Here is a 20,283-nt window from a genome sequence, read left to right on the forward strand (position 1 = left end):
TAATTTTTCACTTAAGCTAGCACTTAAGTCTTCAATCTGCCTCAAGAACGATTTAAGACAGGGGTGGGCAAAATCATTCCTGGAGGGCCACAGTGGTTGCAGGTGTTTGTTCCAACCCAGTTGCTTAATAAGAAGCACTTATTGCTCAAGTAACACTTCTGCTTCATTTTAGTTGTCTCAGTCGTTAAGATTTTGAGCCCTTATTGCTTATTTTAGTCTTAAACAGCTGTTTTCTTGGTTTTTAATTGCTCCTTATTAGCAATAAGATGCAAATGACAAAATAAATCAGCATTTCTCCTTTTAGCTTGTTACCATTTACACCTGTGTGTATTTATTGTGCACTCTTTGGTTTAATTAAATATTTGGAAGGAAAGTGAAGAGAAAAAAGTGAAAGATTGAGTCCATTTTAGAATTCAAATCATTTGGATGATATCCATAGAAAGGAAAAAAAATCTAGGTTATGAGAATGACCTGACATGGCAGAGTTAAAGCACTAACAAGCCATGAAATGTAATTATTGGCAAGGATTGTTTTCTAATTTAGCAACTGGGTTGGAGCAAAAACCTGCAGCCACTGCGTCCCTCCAGAACTGACTTTGTCCACCCCTGATATAAGATATGAAGAGGTAGGGGAAGTGATGGCGAAGGCGGTAGGGATGAGAATGGCGCCCGTAAACATGCGCCGCATGGCTGCCCTGCTGGCCACTGCCGAGAGTTGATTCTACAATAAAATAAAATGAAAATAAAAAGAGGAATAACCTTGGAGGTCAATCATCATCCTGAAAGAGGATAGTAAACGTCACATAGTATATGTGTACCATATTTCAGGTTAATAGGTCAAACGGTTTGCGAGCTACAGTGTGACGATGTGCATTTGCTACATGTTCCTGTCTGCTGTCCGGGAGCCCTTAAACACAACACCGTCGGTAATGCTACCAATGAGCTAAGCAGTGAGGCAACAACATAGCAAGGGGATGGCATATAAAAGTGCCAAGTGCTTTTATTTATAACAACAGAACAAAAACAGTGTTCAAATTAGATAAAGTGCAGTGCTTCCAAAAAGAGTCATTAAATAAATAATCCATAAAAACAGTAGTGAAAACGTTGAGGTTAAAATCATTAGAAAAAAGTCTTCTTAAAAACAACGAGGTTAAAATAATGCAGGAAGCATTCTTTTTAAAAAACAACAGCAACAACAAGCCCGGTGCCTTTATACCTGGCAGCTCCCCTGCCTCCCCCTGTCTGGGCTTCTCAACAGGAGAGTCGCCCTCCCTGCAGCTGGCCTTCTCTTCACTCTGCCGTTTGGATTGCCTCACCGATCCCTGGCTCCGGTAGGCACCACCGAACAACGACTTGGGATTCCCCAACAACCAAGGCTCTCACGCTGGGGAAACCATGTCCCAAGTCCTGACTCCCGCTGCCTTACGCGGAGAGTCATCCACCCTTCATCACTGGTCACTCCCGCTCCATGATCACTCAGTGGGAGAGACCACTACTACTACTCCCGGGTGTCGGCCCAACACCCAGGCTTCTTGCACAGCTGCATGTGAGCCTGCACTCGCTCACTCGCTCTCCCGCACCGGCTCTCTCTCTCTCTTCCCTGCATCCTGCTTTCTCCTACAACCTCCGTTCGTTCTCGTTCTCTCCTTTCTTTCTCTTTTTCTAGCCGACTCGCGCTTCTATTTTATCAAGAGGGCATGGCAGCTGTAGCAAATTAGCAGCCTCAGGAACAATCACGGATGCGGGCGGTCTCTCACCTGTGCACTTAGGTGAGAAACGCCCACATCACGAATCGCCCTGAGAACCGCTTCAGCCACACAACCACCACGCCCCTTCGCTAAGCCGCGAGCGCAGTGATTATTTATTTTAAAATGGGCCTTTGATGAGAGCTGTGGACCCACTATACCACATACAGGTGATTAAAATCCTGGACAGGCAAACAGATAGCCATGGTAGCATATTATATAAGAAGATGAGAAATATTTATGAATAACAGAAATGCTCAAAAGTACAGCAAACGATATGCCTACAAGGAAATTTAAACGTAAACAAGTCCAAATACACAAATTCAAAGTCAAATCCAGAAACCAGTAATACATCAAAGAAATTACAATATTCTCTTTCACTCCAATACAAACTCAATAACCCACTGCTGGGTTTCTTTATCTGGTCCACTAATAAAGCCAGAAGGCGGTCCCAGCAACAGTGATGTCAGGGTGCCTCCGCCTCCTGGGGCTCCACCCACAAAGTGCAGGAAATGGCAACTCATTTAAAGAGACAGTAAATCATTAACAAATTATAAATAAGCCAAGCAGGAAAAAAAAAACTCAATAACAGGAAAATTAATAGTTAGCAATTAGCAAAAACAGCCATAAAACAGAAAATACAAGTGAGGGAAAAAAAACCCAAGGCTGTTACACAACACAAGAAATTGTGCTGGTCTATCAAATGGTACACTTGGAGTTACTCAATCAGGGCAATTCAGAGTCATCCATCAACACAACATAAGTGTCTTTGGTATTTATGAGGACTATGGGAGTACTCAGAGAAGCGTCTACACAGGCAGGGAAACATGCAAACATAACGCAGATTGTGCTCAGATGAGGGATTGAACTCAACAGGCTAGATCTTCACAGTAGCAACACAAAGTACTGTGCCACCATGTTGCACTGATAAAATGTTAGAAATCAAAAATAAAAATTAAATTACAGAAAATATGTACTTGTGTAGTAAGAGAAGGCAACTGTGAGAAGTGGGGTGGGGGGGGAGTACCATAATCAGCTACATAAAAAAGCAGAAATTCTGATTAATTGGCATGAACAGGCATCAGTATTTTACCATCATGCATGAGAAAAAAAACAAGCTTTATGGAAAAACAACAGGCATTTCTATTCCAGGGTGCATTTTTTTAATATACACAATCATACTACAGAAGCACAGAATCTTTTTTCTTGTAAAAAAAACTGATGCTTATAAAATACTTCCAAAAAATTTGCCTTCCAATGAATAGCTTTTATCCACATTTAACCTTATAGAAGTTTTTTTCCCATTGTAAACTATTATAGAGTATCTGTAATTCAGTTATCTAACAGGGCTAGGGAAAAAAGTCACTTAAGAAAGCTGTTCATTGAGATCAAAACCACTGAACATTAGATGCTCTAAGAGTCTCTCTAAAAATTCAAGTCACATCTCACCCAAAATCCTTTGGCATGCATAATTAATCCACACATTGATATGCAGACCATTCGTTTGAAATGGAAAGAATTCAGGCAGAATGTACCAACTCCTCTTTTTTCCCACACTTAGCACAGTATAAATATTTTTAAAGAACTTACTTGCTTTTCCCTTTGTATACCGTGGCATAAGAGCCTTCACCTAATTTTTCAAGTTTTTCATAAGAGTCCGCTTTCCCAAACTTTGGGCTTGTCGGCTAAAACAAAGGGGAAAAAAAGAAAATAAATTTAATAATGACACATTCGTTACTAAGGCTTTGAAATAATAATAATAATAATACGTTTACATTTCATAAACTGCTTTGTGAGGACTTCCAGTTATCAGGTTACATGTTAGTTACTGTATGTTGGTGGCTACTTTGTTTTACAGCTAATGCTAAGTTTTTGGTAACACGGGCACAACTATGCATCATTTAGCATTCCGGATGTTCAGCTTTCTGCAGATTCTTACCCAGATCATACATCCATGACATTGGATCCAGCAAAGGGATTTTATTTGAAAATAAAAAGGAAAGGTTTCGTTAAAAACTTTTTAAGGAAGTGTTATTTTTTTCTCACAGTGATGGAATGATTCCAGCCAGACGGGGGGATATACTTAACTGCCGAACCTTAATCAGAGAATTAAGTAATTTGAGGAAGTGACTGTGGTTACAATAAGACCACTTCTGTTCAAGCAGCAGTCTATAAAAATACTTGGGATACAAACACTAAATGAATCAAGATGCTGTAATGTGGACACCACTGTTAGTAATCAAAGTGTAATTTTGTTTGTGACATAGGACAGTCCCTGAAGATGGAAAAACTTAACATTTCCTAGAAAAGGGCAATGAGTGGCATACTCCTTTAACTGTAATTAATTAACTCTTGTTAGTGATTAGTCTTCTGGGATTCACTATTCTAATAGTACTTTATTATATGTTAATATAAACACATACATTGTCTGCCTTATTTGACTGACATGAATATAAGCAGATTATTATTAATATATTAACACAGGGAATTTCAGTCTCTGTATTAAATTTTGCCTGAAGAAGGGACCTGAGTTGCCTCGAAAACTTGCATATTGTAATCTTTTTTAGTTTAGTTTTTAGCCAATAAAATGTGTCATTTTGCTTGACTTCTCATGATATTTTATCTGTTGTTTATTCTTCAACAGGTAAGACCTAGACAAAACAGAACCGAGGTCCAATCTCTCCATCCTACGCAAAAGTCTTAAAAAGCCTACATCCGGACTGAGAGGGGATACACCAAAACTTTGGACTGTAGCTGAATTAAGCAGGCGGTCTATGCAGTGTGCTGCAAGTTGCTTTCAGAAAGTGTATAAGTGAAAGCCAGCCATGCTAACCTCAGAGAGTGTCACATTCCTTAATATCTTCTGGGCCAGTGTTGGGATTGCCATGTGTCCTTTGGCAAAATAAATTCCGTTTTTGGTTTTACACAACTACAAAATAATACAGGCAGCACAGTGGCACATTGGTAAAGTGACTTTGTTGCAGTAAGAAGACCAGGGTTTGCATCCTGGGTCCTTCTTGCTTGGAATTTGCATGTTCTCCCTATATCTGTGTGGGTTTCCTCCGGTTGCTGCAGTTTACTATGAAAGTCCAAAGACATGCAGGTTAGGTGGACTACTGACGTTAAACTGTCAGTGGTGTCTGTTAAACCTGCGTTGGGTTGGCGCCCTGTCCACGGATTGTTCCTGCCTTGCTCCTCATGCTTGCTGGCTTAGGCTCCAGCTCCCCCATGACCCTCCTAAGGGTAATGCAGGTTTAGATAATGGTATGGTATGGTACAGAATAATACAGTGACCAGAAATAAACTGTGCTTACTGCTTGAAACAGTAATCACTTCTCCACTCAAAACTGATTTTCCAACAAACCCCTGCATCTCAAATTATATATAATGCACATAGTACAGCATATTCTTTATATCAAGAGCCATGAAGCATACCGTGTGTATTCTGCATACTACTAAATGACACTTGAAGCTTTATTTTGCTGCAAGGAACAAGTACAACATGACACGTTCTCCAGCTGGTCTCTAGTTATAAAACTGTAGAAGAGCAAAATTTAGAACAGATCAGATTTAAAATGGATCCTTATTCTAAGGAATGGACTGAAACACAAATGAATGCTCACCTTGACTTGCCACAGATTGTTTAATGTCCATGGCTTACTCTATCCTAGTATCAGCTAATAAATTAATTTAAGTGCAACATAGGCAGCGTTTTTCAAGATAATGCTTCATCCAAAGAAGATATTAGATATCCAACATCCAACTAAATGGTAGATATTTATTGTTAAACAGAGAGTTTTACTTGCCTCAAACAGATGTCATATCTGTATGTTAATGTAGAGAAGTATAACTGAATTGAAGTCTTTAAAATTCATTGATGTGAGACTGAGTTTGTGCATGAGTCTGCTTTTATAAAAATGAGTTGCAGTATACTACTCCTGCTAGTACCACTACTAACTACTACTACTAATAATAATAATACATTTTATTTATATAGCATCTTTCCCATTTCTCAAGGAGTTTAACTAAAAAGTTTTCTACTTGATTACAATATATACTCGCAGAGAAGTTCTCCCGCGGATAAGTCGGGACTTGATTTTACAGTATAATTTCTGGTATTTTATAATGTCGGTCATATAAGGCGAATGTGGAAAATTCACGCTATTGATTCAAGAGATTATGATATGCTAATACCCACCTGAGAGAGTAACCACGGAGCACACTGCCTTTTTTTTTCTATGTGGGTGTGGCAAAGAGCGGTATCAGCGGGTGCTCCTAACCTCTCTCTCTCTCTCTCTCTTTCTATTGTGCCTACGTGACCACACAGTAAACCCAAACTATTCTGAAACAACGTTTGCACTGATCTGTGTTTTTTGTATCTCACACCCTCATACACCTTTATCGCAAGAGCATCCCTTATCTATGATGGAGCGTTCGATCAGAAGAAAATATGAAGCTAGTTTTAAAGTAAACGTCGTTGATGTAGCAAAAGAAATTGGTAACTGCACTGCTGCAACAAAATTTGATGCATATGAGAAACTGATGAGCAGATTGGAGGAGGCAAGAAGATGTAAAAAAAAAAAAATGAACGGGCATATAAGTCGGGGTCTGATTTTATGATCGATATTTCAGGTTTCAAGACCTGACTTATATGCCAACATATACTGTATTAAATGAAATCTTTCTCAATATATAGAAGCTTTATATGCTGGGTTGTTTATTTGTATCAAAAAGAGCTGACTATTTTAATGCTTTATGAACAGCCTGTTAAAATTGTTTTCTTACTACTTTACAGCTACAGTAATTTAAAACATAGCATCAAGTATTATAATTAGAACTACAATGCACATTTAAATAATGCCTGTTGTTACATCACCACACTTGTTTTCAGGTAAGACTAACGGCTACTGTAAAATCCACTTTTATGTATGGGATTGAAAACGGCTAAAGTGCTAGAAGCGGGCTGGTACACACCGCTACAGAGTACCGGTACTTCTTAATTTTTAGTGTTTGCTATGTCCCAGCAGTGCTTTCGAGTGTACCAGCATGCACCCCACGTATCTTTAACCTCCCACCCTGCTCATCGATTAAATGTTAGTGCATCGCTGTGCTTGAAACTCTAAGAGGAAGCCCACACAATGTATAATTAAGCACAGCAGACTTCTTATTGTTTGCCTATGAGGCAGTTCAAGGTGTTTTTCAATCACCTCAGTAACTCCTTTCATTGACTGTTACTAAGTCTATCTCTTTCTCTTCTCTGTGTCCTACAGCGGCATATGGTGTCAATATCATTTTGATTTTGTTATCCCTACTGATCTGCCAGGCATGAGTATCCAATGTGGCTTGACTAAAGGGCAGTATAGATCAGATGCAAATGGATTTTTAGTTCTAGCCAACCTCTCCAAAGTGTCCGATGGCAATATAGGCAGTGAATAACCACGATGATGGTGTTAAATGAAGATGCACATGTATTTGAGAAACTATGACGAGAATCAATATCTAAAATTCTGATATGCAAATGGCAAAAGCCTGAGAACAAAACGGTGAGTGAAGTCTGAACAAGAGTTGCAAAGAGCCTTTAATCAAATCAAAGGACGAGTTGTCACAGATTCAATATGCTAAAACCACAAACCAAGAAAAGGAATGCTATAAGTTATTGACCAGAAATCTTTCACTACTACGAATACAAGACAGAAATTATTTAAGGCTTTCATCCGTAATCTCGGACACCATACTGAGTGCTGTGCAGGGTTATAAAGCCTAGCTCCGTGACATGGTCTATGATGCCTCTTGGGGCTTTCTAGTAACAGAGCAACCCAGATCAAAATGATTTTGACACCTACTGTACATAGAAAACAATTCTTGGGTTTAGGATTCTTAAATTATCTAAAAGAGGGAAATGAGAAAAAAATGAATTTAACATACACAAAAAAAGATTCAATCAAGGTGTCCCAGTTCTAGTATCCTACCAGAGTCATTGATTTTTGACAGTGCTGTGTTGCATTTCAGTGCACCCACAGCGGGTATAGGCTGCAGGACGACCTTTCAAATTACCAATCTAAAACTACAATTTGTAATACTTTAAGAAAATTACTAGTAGTTAAAGAGTGTAGGTAGATATGCAGTATGCGTGTTTCATTTTAAAGTTTTGCTGCGTTCAATGTTATTCATGTACTTCTTGTTTTCACATGTAAATCTAAGTTTTAATTTAACTGTACTACATTTGTAATAGCATTAAGCTTATAGCAGTGCTATGCTCATGATACACAGTGTGGAATGCAGCCCGGACACCGACAGGTAGAAATCGTTTTAAGCACCACAACACGTTTATTTGCAATATTTACAAAGGTGAAACACACACAAACCCCAGTGCCGCAGCACCAATCACCCCAAAGTCCAGGCCCTTCACAATGCCTCTCTTTTTTCAAGCCGCCTCACCTCCTCTCCTCCGAGCTCTGTCTTTTTCCTCTCCTGACTCCAGCCATCGAATGGAGGGAGGCGGCACCTTTTATATCCACCCGGATGTGCTCCAGGTGCCTCCCAATGAGTGACTGCCGACACTCCCCGGTGTGGCGGAAGTGCCAGCTGTGCACCTGGAAGCACTCTGGATGTCCCTGGTCGTCTTCCCCCCCAGCACTTCCGGGTGTGGTGGAAGTGCTGAGGACCAGGGCTCTCCAGGTATCGGGGAGCCCCCTGGCAGTGACCACAGGCCCCTATATGGTTGAGCTTCTAAGCTCTGTTCCCGTGGTCCCCAAAGCCACCAGGCGGCCGCCCCCTCATGGTCTGGAGGAGGCATAAGCCCTCCTCCGGTCCTTCCGGGCATCCCGGCTGGGTGCCACCCCCAGCTGCTTGCCACAACAGTTATACCTGTTGTTCCCTCCAGAGGACCACACAGTATCACCTAGAATCTTTGCATGTCTCACTGATATTGCAACCTTGATGAAGGAACATCACCTCCTGCTCATCCTGGCAGAAATGGACTTTCTTGCAATCCCAGCTCATCCTTCTATTCAGCACCCCATTACAGTTCAGCTTCGCTCTCTATTGCTGAAACCTACCAAGTAAGTGATTGATGGCCAGCTGTCCTTTAGGGACCATGTTGTTATAGTTGCTAGCTCTTGCAGATTTACTCTGCTACAATAACTGCAAGATTAGTCTGTATGTGGCAAGAATATGCAGCACAGCTCCTAGTGCAGGCTTTGGTCTTGTCACATCTGGATTACTTCAGCTTTACTCTGGCAGGAACTCTGGCATGTGTCACCAAGCCACCGCAGATGATTCAAAATGCAGTGACCAGTATCCATAGTAGGTTCCTTCTTCATTTGCATCTGATGCTGCAGGGATAGGCTCTGTCCCATCCAACCAGTAATTTGTATTAAGCAGGTCTGAGAATGTTGTATTATGTTACACATATTTTTGGGATGTAGAAAGTAAAGAAGGCAATACATGAGCACCATCACACTATGGCTTGTAATGCACACTTTTTTCCTTCATTGTGTTTTGTTTTGAGGATGCATCATTGCTGTCAGTAAATTCTTCATAGGGACATTTCAATGCTGTCATATTTCATTTTTAGTCAGTCAGTCATCGTCCAACCCACTATATCCTGACACAGGGTCACGGGGGTCTGCTGGAGCCAATCCCAGCCTGCACAGGGCGCACAGCAGGAACAAACCCCGGGCAGGGCACACACACACACCAAGCACACACTAGGGACAATTTAGGATCGCCAATGCACCTAACCTGCATGTCTTTGGACTGTGGGAGGAAACCGGAGCACCTGGAGGAAACCCATGCAGACACGGGGAGAACATGCAAACTCCATGCAGGGAGGACCCAGGAAGCGAACCCAGGTATTTCATTTTTATCAATAAATTAAATGTGTATATGAATGGCAGTAGTATCTTTGTTCATATTCCATCGTAGTCTATTTGCCTGTGGAATTGTGTATTTTCTCAAGGCCAGCACTGGTTTTCTCTATGATACATGGTTCCTTCTCACATTCAAAAGAAATATGCATATTAGGCTGACTGGTCACGCTAAACTGGCTCTCAAAAGACAGCATGGAGGTGTGTTTACAAAAGGACTGACTTCCCATCTATGTTTGGGTCCCATTGCTGCTGGGATAGGTTCAACCCTGTATTGGAACAAGTGGGTCCAGAAAAGAGATGCATGGGCAAATGTGCATGCACATGCCGAAAGAAGAGCTACACTGTTAAATAAAACTGAAATTGGTCTGAATAAAGATGATACTACAGTGCCTGTATTTGAAAAATTGTAGAAAACAGTACTAGATCAGTGTGATCTTGCCTTAAGGTCCTTTATTTTAAGATATGATTTTAAAATATGTCATTAATAGACCACATGCTTCGCCTACTATTTTTACTGAGTACAGTGTACCTCCACCTTGGGAAAAGTAAAATGAGCCATTTTATCACATTCTTGGTCAGACATTTCTATTTAAAAGTTATACACATCAAAAACAGACATACAAAAAAACTAAGACAGAGCGGCTGGCTATGCTTAATAAAACAGACCAGAAAAATGACTCTGCTTTTGCAGAGGATTCCAACAGTGAGAAGCTTTCAATGCTTTTCATCAGAGTATCCTTCCAAAGCAAACTGACTTTCTAAGCAGACTCCTTTGATACCCACAGTTGCTTTGTTGTATTTTATTTTTTATTTTTCACTATAATGAGGAAGGGCTTTCTAAAATGTACTCCCTCAGCAATCTTTCACACTTTTTAAAATACCATCAGAGAATATCCCACTTATGCTCACCATGTTTATTTCATTGTGTTGTAAATCTAGCAAGGTCCTTAGGTTCTATTTAGGATTTTAAGCCTTCTTAGAAAATGGGGAATATCAGCTGCTGCTATTCTTAAAATTATTTAACATTATTATTAGTGTTACCTAGGGGAACCATGCCTGGCATATTGTAAAAAGAGTCTAAAGGATGCTGAAATCAGGAAGGGCATCAAGCCTTAAAACCTCAGCTCAGATATACTGTATTACTGCCACAACAAGTGATACCCAGAATACTCGATGAGTGCATCTCTGATTAATAAACCCTACTGGTATCTTGGACTCTGTTAATTTCTATTCAAACCTTTCAGACTTGTTTTTTCTTGTTATTTGTTATTTTTATCACAGTTCTGGTGCTGACATTTTGTTTTTTGTCTTGGTATGGTTTCCACCATTTTGTGTCTCTATCTTGATACTGTTTACATTTGCTACACCTTTTTTTGCTCATTTGACAGATTTTGTCATCAATATGCATCCACATAAGATGGCAGCACTACACAGCTTCTAGCATCAAAGAATTTTATCATGTTCTTAAAACTAAAAACAAAGATTAGACTTGGGGCCAATTAGGAAAAGCTAGTATAAGGACTTTGCACCTTTATTTTTAGATATGATTTCTGGTTTATTGTATTGGCTTTGGTGAACAATTTTGCTGCCTTCATTTGCTTTTTTAACTCTTGTTGATACCTAAACTATGATTATACCAGTTTCTATTTGCTTCTTCCATCTCCTGCTCATTTTTCTTACTGGTTCTGCAATTCTCATTTGTGATGATGTAGGTTCTGCTCCATGTTCCCATCTTCCTTTTGGGAGTCTCTTGAACCCGACACCGTTGGTAATGTAACCGGATGAGCTGGAGAATGAGGACACCAAACAAAGCAAGGGGAAAGTGCAAAGTGCAAACAATGCTTTTATTTCAACAACACCAAAATGGTGTTCAAAAGAAAGTGTTGTGCTTACAATGTCACTAAATAAATAATCCATTAAAAACAGGGTGATCCAAAGTGGAGGATAAAATAATACAATAAATATTCCATTTAATAACAAGGTTAAAACAACAACGGCTGAAAGCAGTCCTTTAAAAACCCGGTGCCTTCTTTAGCTGGTGGCTCCCCTGCCTCTCCCATCCAGGCCCTGCATCAGGAGAGTCGCCCTACCTACAGCTGGCCTTCTCCTTCTGGTCTGGAAGCCTTTCGATCCCTAGCTCTGTAGGGATCCACCACACCGAGACTTGAGTTCCCCAGCGACCAGGGTGCTCACTCTGGGGCTTCCAACTCCCAAGCCTCAGACTCCCGCTGCCTTCAGTGGCCTTACGCGGCAAGTCATCCTCGATCGTGGTCACTCCTGCTCCTCTGCAAAACTCAGTAGGAGTGACGCAATCCCTCTGCCCCCGGGTGCCGGCCAAACACCCCACTATGGCTCGCTTCCCAGCTGCCTCTCCTTATTACAGCAAGCCTGCGCTTGCTCGCTACTGCACTGGCTTCATCGCCTCCTGCCTTCTTCCCACTTAACCTCCATTTTCTTTCTTTCTTTCTTTCTTTCTTTCTTTCTTTCTTTCTTTCTTTCTTTCTTTCTTTCTTCCCCTGTCTCCTATTTATAGTGGGGACATGGCACAGGTCCAGCAATTAGCAGCTCCCGGCATCAATCACAGACATGGGTGATCCTACACCATTACACTGTTTATTTGCCTGAGAACCACAGCACAACTAAACTGCCTTGTGAAAAGATGTGGCATCACAGCTGAAGGTTGAAACCAATATTGTGAGTGTGGGCCTTCAGCTGAGTTTACAGGAACTAATTTTAAAGGTACTCAAGAAGGAGTCAGAGTTAATACCAGAAGAATGACTTATCTGTCTGGTGCTCCAACAGTTCATAATTTACTGATCCACAAGAAGAACTTTGACTCTGACCTGTTCTGCTACAGATGTAACTGACAAGTCACATTGGCAAAAGAAAACAATGGACCGTGAGATGAAATCTTAAACCAGAGGACCGGCAGAAATCAAAACTAGGAATCAAAAAATTTTGTGACAGAGGTCATTATGGAAACCAAAATTAAAGTCTTATTGAACCTACCCAAAAATTTGCTTTAATAAAAAATAACAGCAGAGAAGTATTCGTAAAGAGTTTAGACTAGATCCACAAACTCAAGACATACAGAGAAAGGCGGCACCAGTTTAATTCTTCTTGTAGCCATGATGTCACATGACTCTAGAAACCACACCCCCTAACAACAAGTCAACAGCATCATGGCAATGAACATCCAAAACAGTAGGGCCCAATAAAAAACAGAACGGCGTTGTGGCGTTTTCGAAACATTAAAGATAAAATAAAAAAACCCAAATCAAAACACAAGTACAAAACTGAATTCTACATATTTGAAAGCCACAGCAAAAATGATCAAGTCCAAAAGAAAAATTAAACCTAGGAAAACATTTTAAAATTGTAAACACCACAATATGACTAGACTCTGTCCAAAAGTCTTTCATATAGTCAGTCCACTTCTATACACATTCCTCCGGTTTCTTCTTGCAGTTTATCAATTTGATAACAAAATTAATTTTTAATTTATGAGTGAAATTTTTTTATTTTGGAATTTTAATATCGAGAGTTCATTTTTACTTTCACTTTTTATGTACAATATGAAGTTAGACTTAATTTCATTTTAACATCATATTTTGTAAATACCACAATGCCATTTCATTCTCTTACAAGCGTAGCCGTTTACTGCTCCCATTATGAGAGTCCGTGTCGTCGAAACTGCATCATATTGCATTATTAAGCTGGCGGCATGCTGTGACGCTTTGTCGAAAATTCTGGATACATTAGAAACTCCTACTGGTTCTGCCCTAACATTAAAGGAGAGGGGAAAAATTATGAAAAAAACAATGTACAAATAAATGCCAGACCAAAGAGGTAACATTTTAGCTGCGGCACAGAATAGCCTTTTTAAACCCATACTCTCTTGATATAAAAGAATAAACTCAAAAATGCAAGAGAACATTGTAACACTATTGTGCTTCATGTTTGTGATTTAGTGTTCCTGGTTCTCAGTGTTTTGCTATTGGATTCTGACCACAGTTTAGTTTAGTGTTTTGCTTTAGATAACTTGACAAGGATTTCCAAGTAACAGACTTTAGAGCATTTATTTGACAATATTTTATTTCTCGGTCCCTTCTCTTTAAAATGCTACTCTCCAGTTCTTGGCAGAACACTCTATACTGTCTTGGAAGACATAAAAGGCGGTGTGCTCACTTACCACTCTAATGTTAACCTCTATAATAAACATGGATGATCTCACCAGTGTTGTGCATGAACTAGTTCAAAAGAGTGTGTTCATTGAACAAGGTCATTTTTCTAAGAACGGTGAACTTAACGAAACTTTTTTGCAATTGAAGAACTTGAACGTGAGCTAGTTCAGTTTTATGTGACATTCTGGATCTGGTTAATTTCCAGATTAATCATTTTGCTTTACCCTGTAATGTAGGGGTGGAGTTGAATCTAAGTACGGTATTCAGATAAGCACAAATAGTGGATTTTTACCAATATTTACTTTGTACAAATTTTTTGCCATTTATTTGTATTTGGAAAACTAACGTAAAATCAAATAGTCACTGTCTGTGTCTGCCTGCTTGTGCTTAAGCTGGACCTCCGCTGACACGAGCATGCAGTGAAGCTCCATTTTCACTTTTAGGAAAACATTGTACTTCACGAGGCCACTTTATATTTTTCCCCATTGGACATGCAATATGTGACGTGAATATTGACCGGCAGCGTAATAGGTTAGTTCACCTACAAGCTGGTTCCACAGTCACCATTTGTGTCACACGGTTAGAAATAGAGCAGAAATTTATATGTATACTTGCATCTAGTTAATTTCTTTTTTGACCAGAAGGATATTAGCATATATGGTTATACGTGTTTGTTGCTGTGTATAACTCAATAAAGTGTATTTAAATAAAATATCTTCATAATTATTGTATTTTATTCAAGAACACTGTAATAGCCTAATATAAGGCATGCAAAATTGAAAAAAGAAGACTCATGGGTCATTTATTCTCACTCCTTAAAAAAATACAAAAAGAACTGAACATGAACTTGTTCAAAATTGAAATGGTGAATTATGAACGTGAATTTATTCATTTTAATCTGTGTGAACTGAACTTAGAGCTAGCTTTTTTGAGGTGTGAACTTGCACAACACTGGATCTCACCTTGGAATCCCAACTCTTTATAGTCATTTTCCGTTTCTTTAATATCAGTTCATGATGGCTGAAATCCTTATGCATAGTAGGGAGGATGGCTTGGTGCCAAGAGTACCAAAAAGGATGGAGTAAGCAAGAGAATTTCATTTGATAATATTGAGGATTATAAATATGAACATGAAATTGGGTAAAATGGTGGAGGTGATGAAAAGTAAAGAATACTTTAGATAAGAGTGTTGTACAAATAATGGTGTGAGAGTATGGAAGAGGGTGCAGGTTTTTTCAGGCGGAGGACCAGTGAGAGCAATGCTTGACATGGTTTGCTAGGTTTAGGTGAAAATAGTGAGCAAACATCTTGCAGTTTCAATGATGACTGTTGGTAAAAGACAGATGACAACTGTCTTAATAAGCCTCCCACAGGTTGGCAGAAGGAAAAATGAAAGAGAATCTTCTTCTTCTTCTTCTTTCGGCTGCTCCCGTTAGGGGTTGCCACAGCGGATCATCTTCTTCCATATCTTTCTGTCCTCTGCATCTTGTTCTGTTACACCCATCACCTGCATGTCCTCTCTCACCACATCCATAAACCTTCTCTTAGGCCTTCCTCTTTTTCTCTTGCCTGGCAGCTCTAATTTGGGAAAACCTATTGTTGGCAACAACTAAGTTAGGGTGTCTTGAGGGTAACAAGAAATGATTTGTGCTCACACTTAACAGTGAGTTAGTGGACAAGTGAAATTTAGAGTTTAGGAATATACACAACAACCAGTAAAAGAAGAAAGGATAGAAATAACGGTTGAACTTGGTGGTGTTAGGAGTATGACAGATCTGAGACAATGCAAAAAACATAAAGGTGCTACTTAAAGAAGAATGTGTACCATAACATCTAACTAAGGCAAAACATGTCAGAACAGTCCAACATAACAAAATAGTACAATTTATTTTGAGATCACAGAGGAAGAAAATGAGTACAGTAAAATAAAAAGTATTCAAGCAAATTGAAAACCAGATAATACACACAAAACCAAAAAGGCAAGAAACGTAGCCTTCTCTGTTAGCTGAGTTAGTTTCTCTATTTTTCCATCTTCTGATTAGAAAAACGCCCTGAGCATGTTTTTGGATAAATTGTTAGCATCTACACGATGTCAATATAGGAGGAAAGATGATGTGTGGGCATAATAAAAAAAATCTGAGATGTATGTGAGACTTTACACAGGATTTTTTTAATGTCCTGTAATAACACTGGAGGTAGTGGGTAGAAAGGGACTGCCATGGGAGCTCAAAGAAAAAGAAAAATGGTGGCACACAAAACACAGAAATGTAAATACAAGAAAGATAGAGTGATGTATAAAGTAAGGGCCAGGAGGCATAGACGTGGAGGGATACAAGGTAAGGGTGGATTTGGAGTAAAGCTATTGAGAAAAAATCTGTTCAATTCTCAAAGTACAGAAGTGATTTCATTAAAAAATGTAGTGGTGTGAACAGCATTCGGCAGTCTATGTTGTGTACATGAGTGGTGCTGAATGGTATATTACTTTTAATTTTTTCAGAGAAAGCAAAAATGTCTATCTACTTAAGTGACACATTGACTTTGCAGAATATGGGAGATTTGGCAATGAGAGTAAGTGAGAGATATTCTGGCTTTCAAAGTTGCTCTCCAGCACAGGAGGGGAAAAGCTTAAGTAAGCCTTGTGAGGAGGTATACTTTACATGCGAGTGAGAGCAAGACATCAAGCCAAACAAAGATTCAACGACTGAGATGATAATGATCAAGTAGATATATGGAGTTTCTCTAAATGAGAAGAAGGTAAGTGTAGATTTTAAAGAAAATTTGTGTGATGGCAGAAATTCAGCTAGTGGGTGAGAGTCGACATGAAAAGCGAAAGGAAAGAAATGAAGAAGTGAAGAGGTTATCATGGTTTGTTCTAAGTTGTACTCTAAGCCAACTTCTGTAAAATAAGGTTAATGTCAGCTGTAGTTACTGCTGTATTTACTAATCAGATTCTTTTCAATTAGACTGCACTTTATGTGGAGTAAAAGTTCTAGTTTCATTGTCCTTGATCCTCAATTTTTGTACTTTTGTCATGGATCTCTAGACTTCAGTTTCACTTTACACCCTTACCCGAGTTCTGCCTCACTTCAGGCTGTGACTTATTACTTGAACTTGACCATGCTCTTGCCTGTTCCTTGGATTGACATGTTTTCCCAACTTTAATACTTGTTCTTTTTTATGCAAGTCTCTGTTTTCTGATACTATTCATTTCAATAATTAAAACCAGAATTTAAATCAAGGCTGCTGTTGTTGTCGATGTTCATCTCATTTTAGTAAATTCTCCACCTTACACAGAAAAGCTGTAGACATCTCCAAGGCTAAATGTATTGTGAACTGCTAGAAAATCCTTGATGCTTTACATGGATTTTTAAGAGCGCAAACAGTGGAAACCACAACAGAGTTTGGCAAAATCATAGTCAAAACCAGGCTGGAGTCGGAGTATCAACAGCTAATAGATAGATAGATAGATAGATAGATAGATAGATAGATAGATAGATAGATAGATAGATAGATAGATAGATAGATAGATAGATAGATAGATAGATAGATAGATAGATAGATAGATACTTTATTAATCCCAAGGGGAAATTCAAAAATTGATTGATTAATCAAATTGAGCATCACAGTCAATACACTAAACAAACATTGTAGTCAAAGATAAGTGTGAAAATCCTTACAATTAACTTCTTTACTTGTCCCTAACTAGTCTAAGCTACTTTTGTTTTCTTATTTAAAACTGATCCTTATAACAAGTTGCTGTGTGCTCTTCTCTTATACTATACATACAGTAGGTCGAGCCTCATGACAGGGTATGTCACATGTGAAAAACAACCATTCCCAAAATGAAATTATTCTGTCAGTACTGAGAAGGCAGACATTTTTTTTATTTTATTTTTTTTAATTTTATTTATTAATTTTATTGTAATCATTCCATACAAATAGATCAATTTATCACAAAAAAAAAAATTGACGACAAATCAAACCCCGCCCCTGAGAAGGAGAGCTTAGCCAAAGGAGAATTGCTTAGGGCTTTTTAATAAGGCAACAATAAACAAAAGAAAGGAAGAAGTATATATAGGTAAATAAAAAAAAGGAGAAGGGAATTAAATGCGGGAATAGTTATTTCTTTTATTCTAAAATAATATTGATTAGATCCTGCCAGGTTTTAAAAAAATTCTGTACAGATCCTCTAACTGAGAATTTGATTTTTTCCAATTTCAAATAATATAAAACATCAGTTTCCCACTGATTTATCAGAGGAGAGTTAGGATTCTTCCAATTTAACAAAATAAGTCTGCGTGCCAAGAGTGTAGTGAATGCAATCACCGTTTGCTTGTCCTTCTCCACTTCAAGTCCGTCTGGAAGAACACCGAACACAGCTGTTAATGGGTTTGGAGGGATTGTGATACCAAGGCTGTCTGAAAGGCACTTAAAAATTTTGGTCCAAAATGATGTTAGCTTGGTGAAGGCCCAAAACATGTGACCCAGTGAGGCAGGAGCTTGGTTGCAGCGTTGGCAGGTTGGATCTTGCCCTGGAAACATTTTGGACAGTTTTAAGCGAGACAGATGAGCTCGATATATCATTTTTAGTTGAATAATTCTATGCTTTGCGCATATGGAGCTTGAGTGAATTCTCTGCTTTGCTACCTTCCACTCCTTTTCTGATATATTGATTAAGAGATCTTCTTCCCAATGTCCTCTTGGATCTTTGAAAGGTAGGGACTCTAATAAGATTTTATATAATGCGGAAATGGTGTTTAATTCCTCGAAATTGAGCAGTATTTTTTCCAGCATGGTGGTGGGTACGAGGTGAGGAAAATTGGGCAGTTTCTGTTTAACAAAATTTCTAATTTGAAGATAGTGAAAGAAATGTGTAGCTGGGAGGTTGAATTTGGAACGTAATTGTTCAAAAGATGCAAATATGTTGTCTATATAAAGATCTCTGAGCATTTTAATCCCAAAGCTTTTCCAGGTATTAAAAACTGGATATGTTTGCGAGGGTTGAAAGAGGTGGTTCTCTTGCATAGGTTCCACGGATAAAAGATTTTCCATCTTAAAATGCTTTCTAAGTTAGTTCCATATTCTAAGTGAGTAAAGCACAATTGGGTTATTAGTATATTTGAGATAACTTGCATTTATTGGAGCACAGAGCAGGGAGTATAAAGAAGTACTACAGGATTTTACTTCTATTGCGGACCAAGCCTGTGTATGTTCATTTATTTGTGTCCAGGTTTTTATGGCTTGTATGTTTGCTGCCCAGTAAAAAACTGAAAAGTTAGGTAAAGCCATGCCACCTTCTGTCTGAGGTCTTTGTAGGGTCACTCTTCGGATACGTGGGTGTTTTGAGTTCCAAATGAATGAGGTTATTGTTGTATCTAATTGCTTAAAAAATGATTTATTGATATATATTGGAATGTTTTGAAATAAAAAAGAAGTTTAGGAAGGATATTAATTAATTTTTTTTTATTTTTTAATGGTAATCAGAGCAGGAGGTGGGACAAGCAAAAGTAAACACCTTGAAAGTGGGAAAAATAAATAGCGAAAAAAAATTCAAAAAACAAAGCCAAAAAAGTACAAGATCAAGACTACCATTTGTTACAATAATATTACTCAATGTTAAAAAATGGTCAGAGATCTTCCATAAGACTTTCTGGGATGACATAACAAGGTTTCATCACAAAATCTTAGTTTCGTTAGAGCATCAAGCTTAAATAAAAGTGTTGCATATCAGTATTATTATAATTAAAATTATATTTATTTGCATTATTGCATTGTGAAAGCAATAAATATTTAATGTTTTAAAATATGGCAGAGTACAATTTGTTTGAACCTTGTGCCTAGTTCTGTGGCCTCCTAAACCATGTATTACAAGGAATGAAATAAAAAAAAAATAAGGAATGTGTAATTTTCAAAATATGTCACTTTGTGCAATTTAATAAAACAATTTAAATATTGATTTTTTTTTCCTCAACATTGAATTTATAAAAACTACTATAGAAGAGTTCTCTATTTCATTTCTCTTCTGACTACTCTAATTAAAATGCTGAAAAACTCATATATTTTTTATTGCACTGCACAAAAATTAAGTTAGTAACACCATATATATTCATAATTTATTCACATTTTATTATGTTGCAGCCTTGTGCTAAAATCATTTAAATTCACTTTTTTCCCTCATCAAACAACACTCAATACACTCCATAATGGCAAAAAGAAAACAAGATATCTTTATATATAATATGCTCCGTGGCTGTTCATTTGCCTGTCTAGGATTTTATATCACCTGTAGCTCGCAAACCGTTTGAACTACTGACCTGAAATTTAGTACACATATACTACATGGCGTCTACTATCTGCTTTCGGGGTGATAATTGACCTCCAAGGTTATTCCTCTTTTTACTTTCATTTTATTTTACTGTAGAATCAACAGCAGCCGTCCGGTGCATGTGTACGAGCGCCATTCTCATCCCTACCACCTTCGCTG

General features: G+C 38.4%; 1 protein-coding gene across 3 annotated transcripts in view; it reads right to left on the minus strand.

The window, feature by feature from the left end:
* Positions 1 to 20,283, minus strand: part of cdk14 (cyclin-dependent kinase 14) — an 868,117-nt gene that overhangs the window by 563,721 nt on the left and 284,113 nt on the right. For all 3 annotated transcript variants that reach the window (XM_028817112.2, XM_028817115.2, XM_028817113.2), the window contains one exon: positions 3,335 to 3,429. In XM_028817112.2, the coding sequence (XP_028672945.1) occupies positions 3,335 to 3,429 (95 nt within the window). The remainder of the gene's footprint in view (positions 1 to 3,334; positions 3,430 to 20,283) is intronic.

Source organism: Erpetoichthys calabaricus, chromosome 13 (assembly GCF_900747795.2).
Source record: "Erpetoichthys calabaricus chromosome 13, fErpCal1.3, whole genome shotgun sequence".
Classification (NCBI taxonomy): Eukaryota; Metazoa; Chordata; class Cladistia; order Polypteriformes; family Polypteridae; genus Erpetoichthys; species Erpetoichthys calabaricus.